A 16,172-nucleotide genomic window follows, 5' to 3' on the forward strand; every position below is an offset into this window, starting at 1 on the left:
ACCTCCTTATGCTAACTTCATCCAGTTATCTGTAAGAAAAATATTATTTGTTTTCCAAAAGCAATATGATAACAACTAAATGAAATCCTCAAAGTAGAGAAATAATCATGAAGCAATCTAACATATATCTAACAAATGAGGGGAAATTAATGTTAAGCAAATTAATTAATGAGGTGTAAAATCTTTAAACTGCGCGTTGTTATATATACATCATTAATTTTGCATGAATCATTACTAAATAATACGAATTTCAAACCATAAACTCAAATTATATAGTGAAAAGTAAAAATCTGTACCATGTAAACGTAGGGATCATAACGCCCGCCTGAGCCTGATCTTTTCACAGCATCCACCCTCAGCAACCTACACACAGTTCTTCGTAGCATGAGACACAACAAAATTAACTAAACTGATATGAAAAGTGCATTAGACATAAAATATTTACTAATTATTTTTAACAAAATTTATTAGAAATCAAGATTTATTAAAGAAAGAGATAGACTCGATTTTAGTATATTTTAGTTTTGTTAACATTTTTGTCCATGAAAAATCCGAAGAGTTTAATTCACTTTCAGATATAGCGCTAGCTCACGCTTGTTGTTTTCGCTGCGACATTTCAAACCTAAACAACGAGTGATCACAGAGAGTATATCACAAAATCAAACGTGATGTGATCGATCGATTGAAATTTTGAATTCAGATAGTACATATATCATATAAAAAATCTCCCTCTATTCCGCTGAAATTAAACAAACTAAACCTATAGGATTTAAATCACGTAAATGTTTAGGGTGCATCATGCATGCCACAATTTGCATGTGTGTGTGACCGTGTGTGACAGAGTGAGAGAGAGAGACTATACATTCGTAGAGCTTTGCTAGTGTCAGGGCTGTCACCGAGCATTTGACGGATCTTCACTTCAGAGGAGCCACCGCAACAAGAGAGCAGCTTCAGTATGGCTTCGCCGCGCCGGCGAAGGTTCGGCGAACCGGCGCGACAACGCGACGGCGCCGCCGTCTCGCAATTGACTCCGGCCACACTCACAATCGCGCCTCTGCATCTCTTAGCGTAGCGCAAGCTTCGCTCGCTGGAGATGCCGCTCGAGCTGCTCGACAAACACGACGACACCTCGCCGGATAGCGATGCCGGAGACAGCACCTTCGCCAACTCCCCGGCGTTCGGCTTCCGGTCGCCGGAGCACGACGTGGTCCACGCGACCTTCGACCGAATCTTCCTCGCAATCTTTCACAAAACGAAATTCCTCAGTTTAATTACATCGTGAACCAAATCAAACAATCGAGAAATGCATAACCTATAAATCGCAATCGTCAAATTCTCAATCAAATGTTTACATCGAGAGTGAACTGAATAAAACAACCGAGAAATTCGTAACATAAATCACAATTATTAATCAAATGTCTAGATCTCTGCTCCCTCAACACCAATCTTACTGAAACTCAGTTGAATGTTATCCAATCTAACCCAAACAGCACATAAAAACTCCAGAAACAACAAAAATAGAATGAATCTCATTAGAAGAACCGGCGAAGTGAATTTTCAGATCACGCAGAGTTGTTTGTTTTTGCTTTGCTTCCAAACACAAACAAATAACGAAGCGAAACAAACTTTAAATTAGAATCGACGAGAAGGAGCATTATACAACCCAACCAAAACAGCACAGAAAATCTCCATGCACAATAGCAAAAACAGAATGAGTCTCATTAGAAGATCGAAACAGTGCAGTAAATTTTCAGATCACGCAGAGTTTTTTGCTTTTGCTCTGTTTCCAAAAAAACAAACACATAACGAAGCAAAACAAACTCAAAACTAGAATCGATGAGAAGGAAAAAAAAAACAGAACGAATCTCATTAGAAGAATCAGTGAAGTGAATTTTTAATTCACGCAGAGTTTTTTGCTTTTGCTCTGCTTCCAAACACAAACACATAACGAAGCGAAACAAACTCAAAACATAATTGATGAGAAGGCAAAAACAGAATGAATCTCATTAGAAGAATCAGTAAAGTGAATTTTCAGATCACGCAGAGTTATTTGCTTTGGCTCTGTTTCCAAACCCAAACACATAACGAAGCGAAACAAACTCAAAACTAGAATCGATGAAAAGGTGCATAGAGATATGTAGAATCAACCTCGAGCTTCATCTGATGGTAACGCGTGACAGCAGAGAACGATACGCTGCGCGATTTGATCTCTTTCTCCGAGGAATCACCGTCGTCGTCGTCGTCGTCGTCGTTGGTGAGCGAGGAAGACGAAGATTTAGAAGAACCGTACGAAACCGATATCTCTCTCAACCTCTTGCTTCCGCTTCTCCTCTCTGGAACCACAACGCTGGAATTATAGCCAGACTGAAACCTTCAGAGCGAGAAAATTTTGTGAAAACAGAGTGAGTGAAGATTGAGACGAAGATGAGAATCTAAGAAACGTAATGCGAATTGAGAATGTTAATGTTACTTAGAAAGCGAGGGAGATGAGAGAGATGTTGTGTTGAGAAGAAGCAGAGACGATGCAACCGTTCGTTCTACGGAGCTCGGAAACGAAGACATTGTTTCGTTGCCTTCACTCTTTTTCTTCTCTCTCGAGCTTTTGAAACTTTCGCGGGTTTATTGAAATCTTTTCAAATTTTTCTCTCTATGTCGGCGTGTACCACGTGTGTACACTACTAACTAACATTTTTTTTCAATTTTTCTTTTACTTTTTTTTGTTGTTAGCCTTTTTCAGACAAGCATAGAAAATTTATTTCACGAGTGAGAACATGTAATTTTTAATAGTTTAATGCATATATGGATAATATAATAATACTACTACTGTATGACTATTACAAGTGTATGTGCAAAAAAATTGAAAATATTAATGTGGCACTAGAGTTGAACACAAAATGTTTTTATTGAGGGTATTCAATTTTACTAGTTTACATTAATCTTGATTGTTGCCTTGTTTTTTATTTATCATTTAGATGCTTATCCGAGGAAATGTGAGATATTTTATGTATTTAATTTAATTTAATTAAGATAAAGTCTTTCCTTTTTTTACTTTTTACTCTTAACAAATTTGGAAATTCGAAGGAAAATGACCAAAAAAGTATAGAAAATCTTTTGAGGGTTTGTTGAATCACTTTCTATTAGAACAAAGGATAAAAGTTTGAAAAAAAAGAAAAAAAAAGGCTTCAAGTCCCACCTCGCTCAGGATAAACACTTGAATAGTGTTTCACTCCCTATATATAGAGAACTCATTTCTTCATTTTTCCTTGCCCCAGTTGACACTTTTCTTTCTCCCTCTCATATTTCAGTCGATGCATTTCCGGCAAACTTCTCCCTCTTTCTTTCTATCGCTCTAAAATTTTGGTTGGCTTTAAGAGTGACTTCTTAAGTCATATTTTTCGGTTGGCTATAAGAGTGACTTTTTAAGTCATATTTTTCGATTGGCTATAAGAGTGATTTTTTAAGTCATATTTTTCGATTGGCAATTAGAGTGACTTTTCAAGTCATATTTTCGGTTGGCTATTAGAGTGACTTTTCAAGACATATTTTCGGGTTGCTTTAGAGTGACTTTTCAAGTCATACAAGAGGGTGTAATTCTAGAAAAGGTTCCCTCAGTGCAGTGGGAATCTTATACAGTGATCTGGGCTGTTTTATCCTGGGGACGTCGTGGTTGATAGTTTGCTTGCACAATTTTTGGCAGTGCCACGAAACGTCTTAAAGAAAGCGACATTGTCCGTGACTCAGCCAGTAATTTTTTCGGTTTGTCATAAACTATTGTTACAACAATTTTAAGACGGTTTCGGTTCTGCTATGGCTACCGTAGATATTACTGGCTCAAACAGCAATGACCTCAACAAACCTTTTAGGTTTGAAGGGTATCATTTCAAACGTTGGCAACAAAAGATGATGTTTTATTTAACTATGAGAAAAGTTTCCTATGTTTTGAACACTGATATTCCAGTGGTACTTGAGGATGCTGAGAAGGAAGTGAAGGATAAAATGACTATGGAATTAGCTCTCTGGAATGAAAATGATTACCTATGCAAGAATTTCATTCTTAATGGGTTAGCTGATGATCTCTATGATTATTGTAGCCCATATAAGTCTGCCAAATTAGTTTGGCTGGCTTTGGAAAAGAAGTATGATACTGAGGAAGCTGGGACTAAAAAGTATGTTGTTAGCCGCTACCTCAAGTATCAAATGACTGATGATAAATCAGTAGAGTCTCAATCCCATGAGATACAGAAAATTGCTCATGATATCATATCAGAGGGTATGACATTGGATGAGCAATTTCAGGTTGCTGTCATCATAGACAAATTGCCTCCTGGCTGGAAGGATTTCAAAAACCTTCTCAGACACAAGACCAAAGAATTCTCTTTGGAGTCTCTGATCACACGTCTGCGCATTGAGGAAGAGGCACGCAGACAAGATCAGAAAGATGAAGTGTTGGTTGTGTCTCACAACAACACTAAAAGGAAGAACACAGGTGCAGTTCTGAAGCCTATTGGCAAAAACTTTAAGAATCAGAACCGCAATGTGAGCAATACCTCCAACTGCAACAAGAACCCCCCAAGGGTCCAACATGCTAGACAACATCCACCTGCCAAGAATAATCCCGGTGAGCCATTCCTCTGCTACAATTGTGGCAAACCGGGACATATGGCACGTAAATGCAGAAATCCTTCAATGACAGGTGCTCCCCAGGCTAACATGACTCAAGAGCCATACATAGCTGTGATAACAGAAATCAATATGATTGGAGGATCAGATGGATGGTGGGTAGACACTGGCGCCTCCCGCCACGTCTGCTATGATCGTGCTATGTTTAAAACATACACGAATGTTGAAAATAAGAAAGTGTTGTTGGGTGATTCCCACACCACTACTGTTGCTGGAACTGAAGATGTTGAACTGAAGTTTACCTCTGGAAAGACTTTGATTCTCAAAGATGTGATGCATACTCCAGAGATGAGAAAGAATCTGGTTTCTGGTTTTCTTTTAAACAAGGCTGGGTTTACTCAGACCATAGGTGCAGATTTATTTACTTTGACCAAGAATGGGGTATTTGTAGGAAAAGGGTACGCCACTGATGGCATGTTCAAATTGAATCTTGATATTAATAAAGTTTCTCCTTCTGCTTACATGCTGTGTGATTTTAATATCTAGCATTCTAGACTTTGTCATATAAATAGTCGTTGCATATCTAACATGAGTAACTTAGGTTTTATTCCAAAGTTATCTTCAAATCACTTTGAAAAATGTATTTTTTTGCAGTCAATCTAAAATAACTAAGAAATCACATAAATTAGTAGTTAAAGAATCCGAGCCATTGGATTTAATACATTTTGATATATGTGAATTTGATGGAACGTTGACCAAAAATGGAAAACGATATTTTATCACTTTTATTGATGACTGCTCTGATTATACATATGTATATCTTATGAAAAATAAAAGTGAAGCGCTTGACATGTTTAAGTTATTTGTAACAGAAATTGAAAATCAATTCAATAAGAAAATTAAGAAACTTCGAAGTGATAGAGGCATAGAGTATGATTCCAGTTTGTTTAATGAGTTTTATAATTTGCATGGAATCATACATGAGACAACTGCTCCATATTCACCTGAAATGAACGGTAAAGCTGAAAGAAAGAACAGAACTTTTACAGAATTAATTGTAGCTACTATGTTGAGTTCTAGTGCAACATCTTTTTGGTGGGGCGAAATTTTGTTAATTGTTTGTTATGTGCTAAATAGAATCCCCAAATCAAAAAGCAAGACATCTCCCTATGAGATATTAAAGAAAAGACAACCAAATTTGTCTTATTTGAGAACTTGGGGATGTCTGGCCTATATAAGGATCCCAGACCCTAAGAGGGTTAAACTTGCAAGTAGAGCCTATGAATGTGTGTTCATTGGTTATGCTATTAATAGCAAAGCATATAGGTTTTATGACCTAAACGCAAAAGTGATCATAGAGTCAAATGATGCTGATTTTTATGAAAATAAATTTCCTTTTAAATTAAGGGATAGTGGGGGTACTTCATCCAGTTATCTTCCTGCTATTAGTAGTGAAAATCTTGCACAACCAGAACCAGATATAGAGCCTCAAAGAGGTAAGAGAGCAAGAATTGCTAAAGATTATGGGCCCGATTATATGGCTTATACATTAGAGGAGGATCCATCAAACCTCCAAGAAGCTTTGTCTTCTTTGGATGCTGACTTGTGGCAAGAAGCCATTAATGATGAGATGGATTCTTTAGAATCTAACAAGACATGGCATTTAGTAGACTTTCCTCCTGGTTGCAAACCAATTGGTTGTAAATGGATCTTGAAAAAGAAACTAAAACCTGATGGTACTGTGGATAAATACAAGGCTCGCCTTGTAGCCAAGGGTTTTAGGCAAAGAGAGAATGTGGATTTCTTCGACACCTTTTCACCAGTCACTAGAATAACATCTATTCGGGTGCTAATATCTCTTGCTGCTATTCACAGTCTAGTGGTACACCAAATGGATGTTAAAACTGCTTTTTTAAATGGTGAATTGGAAGAGGAAATCTATATGGAACAACCTGAAGGGTTTGTGATTCATGGACAAGAAGATAAAGTCTGCAAGTTAGATAAATCTTTGTATGGCCTAAAACAAGCACCTAAGCAGTGGCATGAAAAGTTTGATAACTTAATAGTCTCGAATGGGTTTAAGGTGAATGAAAGTGACAAATGCATTTACTACAAATCTGTAAATAATATTTGCACTATCATATGTGTATATGTCGATGATCTTCTCATATTTGGTTCAAATATTCATGTAGTGAACGATGTGAAATCATTGTTGTGTAACAACTTTGATATGAAAGACCTCGGAGAAGCAAGTGTAATCCTTGGTATTAAGATTACTAGGTCAAAAGAGGGAATTTCTCTGGATCAATCTCACTACATTGAGAAGATCTTAAAGAAATATGACTACTTTGACTGTAAACCTGCTAGTACACCATATGATCCAAGTGTAAAACTGTTTAAAAACACTGGTGAAGGTATACGACAAACTGAGTACGCAAGTATCATTGGCAGCCTTAGGTATGCCACTGATTGTACTAGACCCGACATAGCCTATGTTGTGGGATTATTATGCAATTTTACGAGTAGACCTAGTATGGAGCACTGGCACGCTATTGAAAGGGTAATGAGGTACCTTAAAAGAAGCATAAACCTTGGATTACATTATAAAAGGTTTCCCGCTGTACTTGAAGGATACAACGATGCAGATTGGAACACTTTTTCAAATGATTCCAAAGCAACCAGCGGCTATATATTTAGCATAGCTGGTGGGGCTGTTTCTTGGAAGTCAAAGAAACAGACTATCTTAGCTCAGTCCACTATGGAATCTGAGATGATAGCACTAGCAACTGCTAGTGAGGAAGCAAGTTGGCTAAGAAGCTTACTTGCAGAGATTCCTTTATGGGAAAGACCGATACCAACTGTGTTGATCCATTGTGATAGTACCGCGGCTATTGCAAAAATTGAGAACCGTTATTACAATGGTAAGAAACGACAAATACGTCGTAAGCACAGCATTGTTAGAGAATTTCTCTCAACAGGAGCTGTTAGAGTGGATCACATACGCACTGATGATAATTTAGCAGATCCTTTGACGAAAGGATTAGCTAGAGAGAAAGTCCATAACACTTCTAAAAGAATGGGACTATTGCCCTTACTATGATGATCATTCATGATGGTAACCCGACCTAAATGACTAGAGATCCCAAGAACTAGGTTCAATGGGTAATAACAAGTTATGAAGTGATATGAGATGAACATGCTGTTATAAGTGAAAGCAGCATGATTCCTGAAGTAACAAGAGGATGAGTTATGAAAAAAAATTCATAATTCTTAATGAGATCTATACTCTATGTTGAGTGGAGTACCTAGGCTACAGGAGTACTCTTGATAGACTCACATATGTGAATGTTGAAGTGGGGGCCGCTTCATATGAAATTTTGGGCAAAAATTTCTAGAGCGTTCACTATACCGGGATAGACGTGCATGGCCTTTAACGCACGGGCTTTATAGAATACACCCATGAAAAGGTTGTGTGTGGTTTGATGTCGGAGATAGAGTTCAAGACTTCGAGTCACTCTAGTAAAATCTGAATCTTACTCACTATGCAAAGGTTCAAGTTGTATGACACCTTTGTTTATGCACAATTTTATGAAATCCTCGAAAATCTTCTTTTCAAATTTCAAGTGGGGGATTGTTAGAACAAAGGATGAAAGTTTGAAAAAAAGAAAGGAAAAAAAAAGAAAAAAAAGGCTTCAAGTCCCACATCGCTCAGGATAAACACTTGAATAGTGTTTCACTCCCTATATATAGAGAACTCATTTCTTCATTTTTCCTTGCCCCAGTTGAGAAACATTTCCTCAACTTTTCTTTCTCCCTCCCATATTTCAGCCGATGCATTTCCGGCAAACTTCTCCCTCTTTCTTTCTGTCGCTCTAAAATTTTGGTTAGCTTTAAGAGTGACTTCTTAAGTCATATTTTTCGGTTGGCTATAAGAGTGACTTTTTAAGTCATATTTTTCGGTTGGCTATAAGAGTGACTTTTTAAGTCATATTTTTCGGTTGGCTATAAGAGTGACTTTTTAAGTCATATTTTTCGGTTGGCAATTAGAGTGACTTTTCAAGTCATATTTTCGGTTGGCTATTAGAGTGACTTTTCAAGTCATATTTTCGGGTTGCTTTAGAGTGACTTTTCAAGTCATACAAGAGGGTGTAATTCTAGAAAAGGTTCCCTTAGTGTAGTGGGAATCTTATACAGTGATCTGGGCTATTTTATCCTGGGGACGTCATGGTTGATAGTCTGCTTGCACAATTTTTGGCAGTGCCACGAAACGTCTTAAAGAAAGCGACATTGTCCGTGACTCAGCCAGTAATTTTTTCGGTTTGCCATAAACTATTGTTACAACACTTTCTACTTCCCTGCTTTTGTTATCAATAATCAATAATGTCAACACAAATAATGGTACGTGGCCATAATTTTCATGAAATCTCATAGAACTGACAAGTCAAACCTTTTGCCCGAAAACAAAAAATATTTTTAAAAGGAAAAAGAAGAGTTAAGTTTTAATCTTGCCATAATTTTTCCATATAAAAACTAGCTTGTTTTATATATATATATATATATGGAGTGGTTGCACAAATGTTATATTGCAACCTATGAAGCACCAACACCGACAGGGACACCGGACACGACACAGACACGGACACGTGGACACCTGTGATGTCCAAAATATAGAACGTAGTACGGGTGTCGTGTCGGTGTCGGACACTGACACGGATGCGTGTCGGACACCAGACTCGGCAAGGGGCTGGAGTGTCCGTGCTTCATAGATTGCAACCCTGCACGAACCAGACGATTTCAACAAAGCAAAGGAGATGTTTCTATTACAAGGGATGAATGCGATCAAAGCGCGTTATCTTGGAGAAAACAAGGTTCTCATCAGTCCAGAGAACGGGAGCAATCTTGAGGAATGGTTTGTAAACAAGGAGGAGTGGCTAGGAGGCTTTTGCGAATCTGTCGAAGCATGGTCTCCAAGGAATGTCACAGGAAATTGATGGGTTTGGATAAGGCTATTTAGAGAACCACTACATTGTTGGAATCAAGAAGGATTCACAAAGATTCTGAACAATATGGGGATAGTCGTTTCCATGGATGAAAATACTTCATCTTTGGAGAGGTTGGAATATGCGAGACTTTGGGTGAAAACGAGTTGGTCGACAAACATAAACACAGTGCGGAAGGTCGGAATCAACATACGGTCACATATACAACTTGAAAATCGTGGAGGAATGGGAAAAATAGTATGAAGATAGAAGATGTTACCAGAATGAAAACATAGAAGAAACAGATGATGAAAAAACCATCTTTGGCATGGAAGGGGAAGAAGCACAATCTAATGACTCAAAGTGTGGCTCCGATGATGAAGATGTCGGAAAAGAACCAAATGAAGAAAGCTTCTCTGTGGAGGGATTCAGGGCGGAAACCAAGGAGGGGACATCAAAAGTAAGCTTTTTTTGAAATTCAAACAGCAAAATCAAAGAAACTAATGAGACATTTGAGGAGGATAAGGACAAGAGGTCAGAAAAAGCAACAAAATCACCTACTATACAAGAAAAATGTATTGAAGAAAAGGATAAAGCAGAATACAACAAGAAGGATTCGGAGGGAGATATTGCAACAAAAGAGCAAATGGCAGAGGAGAGAGAGCAGAAAACAGAAAAATGTGAATTAAACATAATAGAAAAGGAAGGTGGAAGGCTCAAGTTGACTACAGAAGATAGAGAAGCAGATGATTATGTCAACAAGGAAAAGGATGGGTACAAAGGTTTGGGCCACAAAGCTGACGAGGCCCAAATATATGGTTCTCATGATGTGGACCAGGGAAAACAACCTTGGGATCCCAGATATAATTGTCGAGCTATCAGGAAAAACACCTTTACTATAGTGGGCCAAAACATGGGTGATGAAAGGAAATTTCTAGGGGCACCCAGCAACACACTGAAAGGGCTAAAAGGCCCTTTACTTTTTTACGGATCGACGATTCGTATGAGTTTTTTTTTCTAAACTCATACAAATCAACAATCCGTATGAGTTTTTTATTTTACGGATTGTCAATCCGTATTGGGCCTAATAGAACACTCAAACCAACTGAGCTAATAGATACATTATGTTATAAACAAATAGTGTCACTATATATAACAGTAAAATTTCTAATTTATATTTAATGTACATATAAATTTACATAATAAATTTTGTGATGATTATTTATCTAATAATTAATTTGTTTACATATATAAATTATAAATAAAAATCATAGGTTTAATAAGTATTTACATATGTAAAAAAATATCAAATTTATTTAATGATCAATTGCTATAAAAAACATCTAAATACATCATTCAATTAAATATCATGTTTATTTAATTTTTAATCATTATAATAAACATCTAAATACATCATTCAATTAAATATCAAATTTGTTTAATTATCAAATTTTGTAAATAAATTAAATGAATAAAAATAATTTTTAAAAAGTTTTACTATCATGATAGTATACAAGCTGGGTCGTTAAGGCCCTACTTTTGTGGGGTTCCAGAAATTTTATAAACAATTTTTAAGAAACTAGTAATTAAGAGTTGATACTAAGTTAAGGATATTTTTGTGAAAATGTATTACTTTATTTTCAAACAATATATATTTTAGAATTTTAGGTGTCTTTCAACTATAATTTACATCATTAGTAGTTGATTATTAGATTTAATGGGTATTGCTTTTTTTAAAATAAAAAAACTAAATTTTAATAGTTGATTTTGCATTGTAAAGTACAAGATTACTAAATTTTAAACAAATTTGAAAAATATATTTTATATATTGAAAATCTCATTATATAATTTTTGCGTCTATTATATATAGCGACATTATTTGTTTATAATATAATGTGTCTATTAGCTTAGTTGATTTGAGATAATGCAGGAGGCACAAGTTCGATCCCTGCTTGGACCATTAATTTTAAATTAAATTGTAAATTATATTTTTGAAAAAAAATCCTATGGGGCACATACAAATTGGGAATCCGTATCCCCAATACGGATTGGTAATCTCATACGAATTGTTGATTCGTATGAGTTAAAAAAACTCATGCGGATTGTCGATTCGTGAAAAAGTGAAGGGCATTTTGGCCCTTTCACTGTGTTGTTGGGTGTCCCAGCAAAAATGCTGGGTGTCCCTAGAAATTCCCATGATGAAAAGGAGGAAAATAGCAATGGCTTTAAAATACTGTTAAGAGGCTCATTTTAGCCTCTTACAATCTGTTGGAAAGCGAGAGTAGAAGGGAACGTAATTGAGAAAGAGCATGGTCAAATGGAGGTAAAGAAAAGGGACAAGGAGGTTGGACCAGGAGCAGCTTAGCTTAGTTGATTTGAGATAATTGCTTGGACCATTAATTTTAAATTAAATCGTAAATTATATTTTTGAAAAAAAATTTAAAAAAATCCTATGGCCCACGTACGGATTGGGAATCCGTAGGCCCAATACGGATTGGCAATCCGTATGGACCAACAGATTGACAATCTGTAATAAAAAAAAACTCATACGGATTGTTGATCCGTATGAGTTAAAAAAAACTCATACGGATTGTCGATCCGTGAAAAAGTGAAGGGCATTTTGGCCCTTTCACTGTGTTGTTGGGTATCCCAGCAAAATTGTTGGGTGTCCCTAGAAATTCCCATGATGAAAAGGAGGAAAATAGCACTGGCTTTAATATACTGATAAGAGGCTCATTTTAGACTCTTACAATCTGTTGGAAAGCGAGAGTGGAAGGGAATGTAATTGAGAAAGAGCAGGGTCAAATGGAGGTAAAGAAAAGGGTCAAGGAGGGGAACACACAACAAAAGGAGGTTCGACCAAGAGCAGAGTCAAGCGAGAAGGCAACACACAACAGAAGATGCATCTACAATAACATTAGCAATACAGTAATATGGTTAAAGGATTATAGCAATAAAGCTAAAGTGCTTTTACATGTGGGAAAAGACATAGGTTTTCCAGAGGTGGCTAACGAACCTGGGGAGGGGATGATCACTATATTTATGAATATGGAGAAAAGGGATAAAAGAAGCACACAGAAATGGAAAAGAGGTTAGTGTTTTATGAAGATCCTTACCTATAATATTTGAGGATTAAGGGGGAAGGTAAAGAGAAGGGGAATAAAGAAATTAATAAGAAGAGAAGATTTTGATTTTATGTGTGCAAGAGACTACAATGAAGGCCTTTTCCAACAGATTCTGTAATTCTATCTGGGACAATAATATCTACTCATGGTTGGAAAAAGAGGCAGTAAACGCAGTTGGGGGACTTATTTGCGTGTAGAAAATAGATATGTTTGCAATGGAAGGTGTGTTCCATGGAAATGGATTCTTGGGTGTAAAAGGCATTTGGAAAAACAAAAATATTCACTGCACTATGGTGAATTTATATGCCCTATGTGATTTGGAAAGTTAAAAGCTTATGTGGGAAGAATTACATGTCCTTAAAAGAAGCCTAGGTGGTGAAGTGTGGTGTGTCATGGACAATTTCAATGGGGTGAGATGCTTGGCGGAAAGGAGGGATTCTAATAATATGCCAGTAGGAGGAAGAGACATGAATGAATTCAATACATTCATTGCAAGCATGGAGCTACATGATATCACTTTAGTGGGAAAATCTTTTACTTGGTACAAGTCAAATGGACAGGCCAAGAGTTGGCTAGATAGATTTTTGGTCTTTAGTGGATGGATTGATATATGGGTAGATAACACACAATATATGGGGGAGAGGTGTATTTCCGATCATTGCCTGCTTATCTTGAAGAATAATGTGGTGGAATGGGGCCCTAAACCATTTAGGGTGTTAGATTGTTGGTCAAGTGATGCAAAATATGCTAGCTTTATGGAACAAGCTTGGGAGAAGATTGAAGTTAATGGAAGAGCTTTGGAAATCTACAAGACCGGAGGAGATCATTGTTAAGATACATGCATTAGATGTGAAGGATGAGTCGGGCACTATTACCAACAAAGAAATTTTGGTGAGAAAGAGGCTCATGGAGGATTTTTGGAAGATCTCATCTAGACTTGAATCTCTTTGGCATCAAAAGCAAGATCTAGGTGGATAAGAGAGGGGGACCAAAACTTAAGATTCTTCCATTCATTAGTGAGAGGAAGAAGGAAAACAAATGCTATCCAAGGTTTGAACATTCAAGGAAGATGGGTAGAAAATCCAGAGGAGGTCAAGGATGAGGTCAAGCGGTTTTTCAATGGAAAATTTGTGGAAGAAAATGAGGAGAGACTGAAGTTAGAAGGGGTGATTTTCAAGAGGTTGGAGGAAGGAGACAATGTTTTGATTGGAAGGCCTTTCGATGAAAAAGAGGTGAGAGAGGCGGTTTGGGATTATGAGGGAGGGAAGAGTCCGGGACCCGATGGATGCAATTTTATATTCATCAAAAAGTTTAGGTACTTCTTAAATAAGACTTCTTACTTATGATGGTGGAATTATATTCCAACGGAAAATTTCCAAAAGGAGAAAATGCCTCATTCATTGCTCTTATTCCTAAGACATACAACCCTCAAGGCCTAGATGACTTTAGACCAATCTCGCTCATTGGATGTATCTGCAAGGTAATTACTAGAGTTTTGGCTAAGAGGCTTAGGAAAATTATCGATGAAAGACAATGTGCTTTCGTGGGGGGGAGGAATATGTTGGATGGTGTTTTGATTGCAAATGAGATGGTGGAGGGTAAAAAATCTTATGTTGTCTTCAAGGTTGATTTTGAGAAAGCATATGAATTGGTGAGTTGGTCTTTCCTTTTATACATGATGAAAAGATTGGGGTTTAGGGAGTAATAGATTTATTGGATGAAGAGGTGTCTTCAATCGACCTCAATATCCATTTTGGTGATCGATAGCCCAACCAAAAAATTTAACACACAAAAGGGATTAAGGCAAGGTGACCCACTTGCCCCTTTCCTCTTCTTTCTCTAGTGTGAAGGTGGGAGTGGATAACATGGAGATTTCAGTGCTACAATTTGCTAATGACACACTTATGTTTGGGGATGCCACTTTGGAAAATGTGTTGTGTATGAAAAGTGCTCCAAGATGTTTTGAACTTGTTTCTGGACTCAAATTAAATTTCCAAAAGAGCAAGCTAGGAGTAATTTGTGTGAAGGAAGCAGTAATTGAGATGTTTGCTTCGCTTCTTAATTGTAGAATGATGGAAATTTTGTTTGTGTTCCTAGGAATCCCTATTGGTGTAACATCCCAATTTTCCATGTGTGTGTGATAGACAATGTTATTGCTTTGTTATGCGACTGGTGTTAGTCGATGAATACGACTAACTTTTGTGTATAAAACTTGTGTAAATTGTATCAAACTTCCCCAATTTATGGTTATTTTGTAGTGTTATGAGTACTTTCTATTAATTATAGGTAATAAATACTTAGTACTTTCATTTTGTGTGTTTAATAATCATTTTCTCTCAATTTCAGGTTAATTAGGCGACTCTGAAAAGTGCTATTTTTCACCTTCTCACTAAGCCAATTTGCTGGCTTAGCGAGCGTCCGCTAAGCGCAACACTCATTAGCTAAGCGCGAGGAAGAATCTGGAAAAAGATGATTTGTAAAGGTTTGCTAAGCGCACGGCTTCATCTCACTAAGCGCACCGCTTCAGTCCATCCGCTGAGCGAGAAAAGCATGCGTTAAGCCGAAATTCACTAATGTGAGCTAAGCGGTTCAGAATTGCGCTAAGCGCACAAGCATGAACAAGGCCACTTACTTAAGCCTGAAATCAGATTTTGTGAAGAGAGTTTGGGTTGAGAGCTGAAGCTTTGCATGTCTAGTGATTCTAGAGAGAGAAAGGTCCAAGTTTTAGAGAGTTTTGAGAGATTTTGCTGTGTGAAGATCTGCAGAGACCAGAGCTTGAAGCGGAAGCCTTTCTGAGAGCTTGAGCTAAGTTTGTGAGTTGTTGTGAGATCCTAGAGGTGAAGGAGACATCCTTACCACTTGTAATTTTGCAATCTTTCATCTTGTTCTTCTCTTTGTTGTAAAGGAGGCTTCCTGGTTATGGAAAGCTAAAATCCTCTATTGGATCTTCTTTGTAGGTACTTGATGTAAATATCTTTCTATCTATTTAATGATGTTTTGTGTGTTCTATGTGCTATCAGCTTTTCATTCTAGTATGCCTTTACCTTAATCACGTAGATGCATGCTTTGTTAGGGTCATTCAACAGTGGAAACTGGTATGATTTTGATGAACTTGATAGGACAAGGCTAAGTTGTCATACTATCACGAGGAATTGGGGTGCGATAATTTAGTTGTAGTATGTTTGTCTTAATCCGGTCCTAGTTAAGTTTAGTCCAACAAGAGGAATTTGAGGATGATGCTTGATCAGGATTAGGCTAAACTATCATGAGGAATCGGGGTTTAGCATCTCAAGAGACACCATACGAACACATGAGCATTGTTAGATAGAAAATATCCTTTAAGCATCAGGCACCTATTAGGAAGACCAACGCGTTTTCTACTTGTTTTTACACATCATTTCTCTCACGTGATTTTCCTTTTTTCATATATAGTTTACATACTTGTTCA

General features: G+C 37.1%; 1 protein-coding gene across 1 annotated transcript; it reads right to left on the reverse strand.

Moving 5' to 3' along the window:
• Positions 1-588: 588 nt before the first annotated feature.
• On the reverse strand, positions 589-2,562 carry LOC114371465. Its single transcript, XM_028328895.1, has 4 exons — positions 2,471-2,562; positions 2,149-2,371; positions 863-1,242; positions 589-622 (listed from the first exon to the last, which is right to left on the reverse strand). The coding sequence occupies exons 1-4, from the start codon at positions 2,560-2,562 to the stop codon at positions 589-591; spliced, it is 729 nt and encodes a 242-aa protein (XP_028184696.1).
• Positions 2,563-16,172: the final 13,610 nt, after the last annotated feature.

The sequence above is a fragment of the Glycine soja genome, chromosome 10 (genome assembly GCF_004193775.1).
Source record: "Glycine soja cultivar W05 chromosome 10, ASM419377v2, whole genome shotgun sequence".
NCBI lineage: Eukaryota > Viridiplantae > Streptophyta > Magnoliopsida > Fabales > Fabaceae > Glycine > Glycine soja.

Coding starts and splice junctions, on each gene's coding strand:
- LOC114371465 (XM_028328895.1), bottom strand. CDS start 2,562: ATGTCTTCGTTTCCGAGCTCCGTAGAACGAACGGTTGCATCGTCTCTG. Junction 2,372..2,470: donor TCATCTCCCTCGCTTTCTAA/GTAACATTAACA, acceptor CTCGCTCTGAAG/GTTTCAGTCTGGCTATAATT. Junction 623..862: donor ACTAGCAAAGCTCTACGAAT/GTATAGTCTCTC, acceptor CTCGTTGTTTAG/GTTTGAAATGTCGCAGCGAA.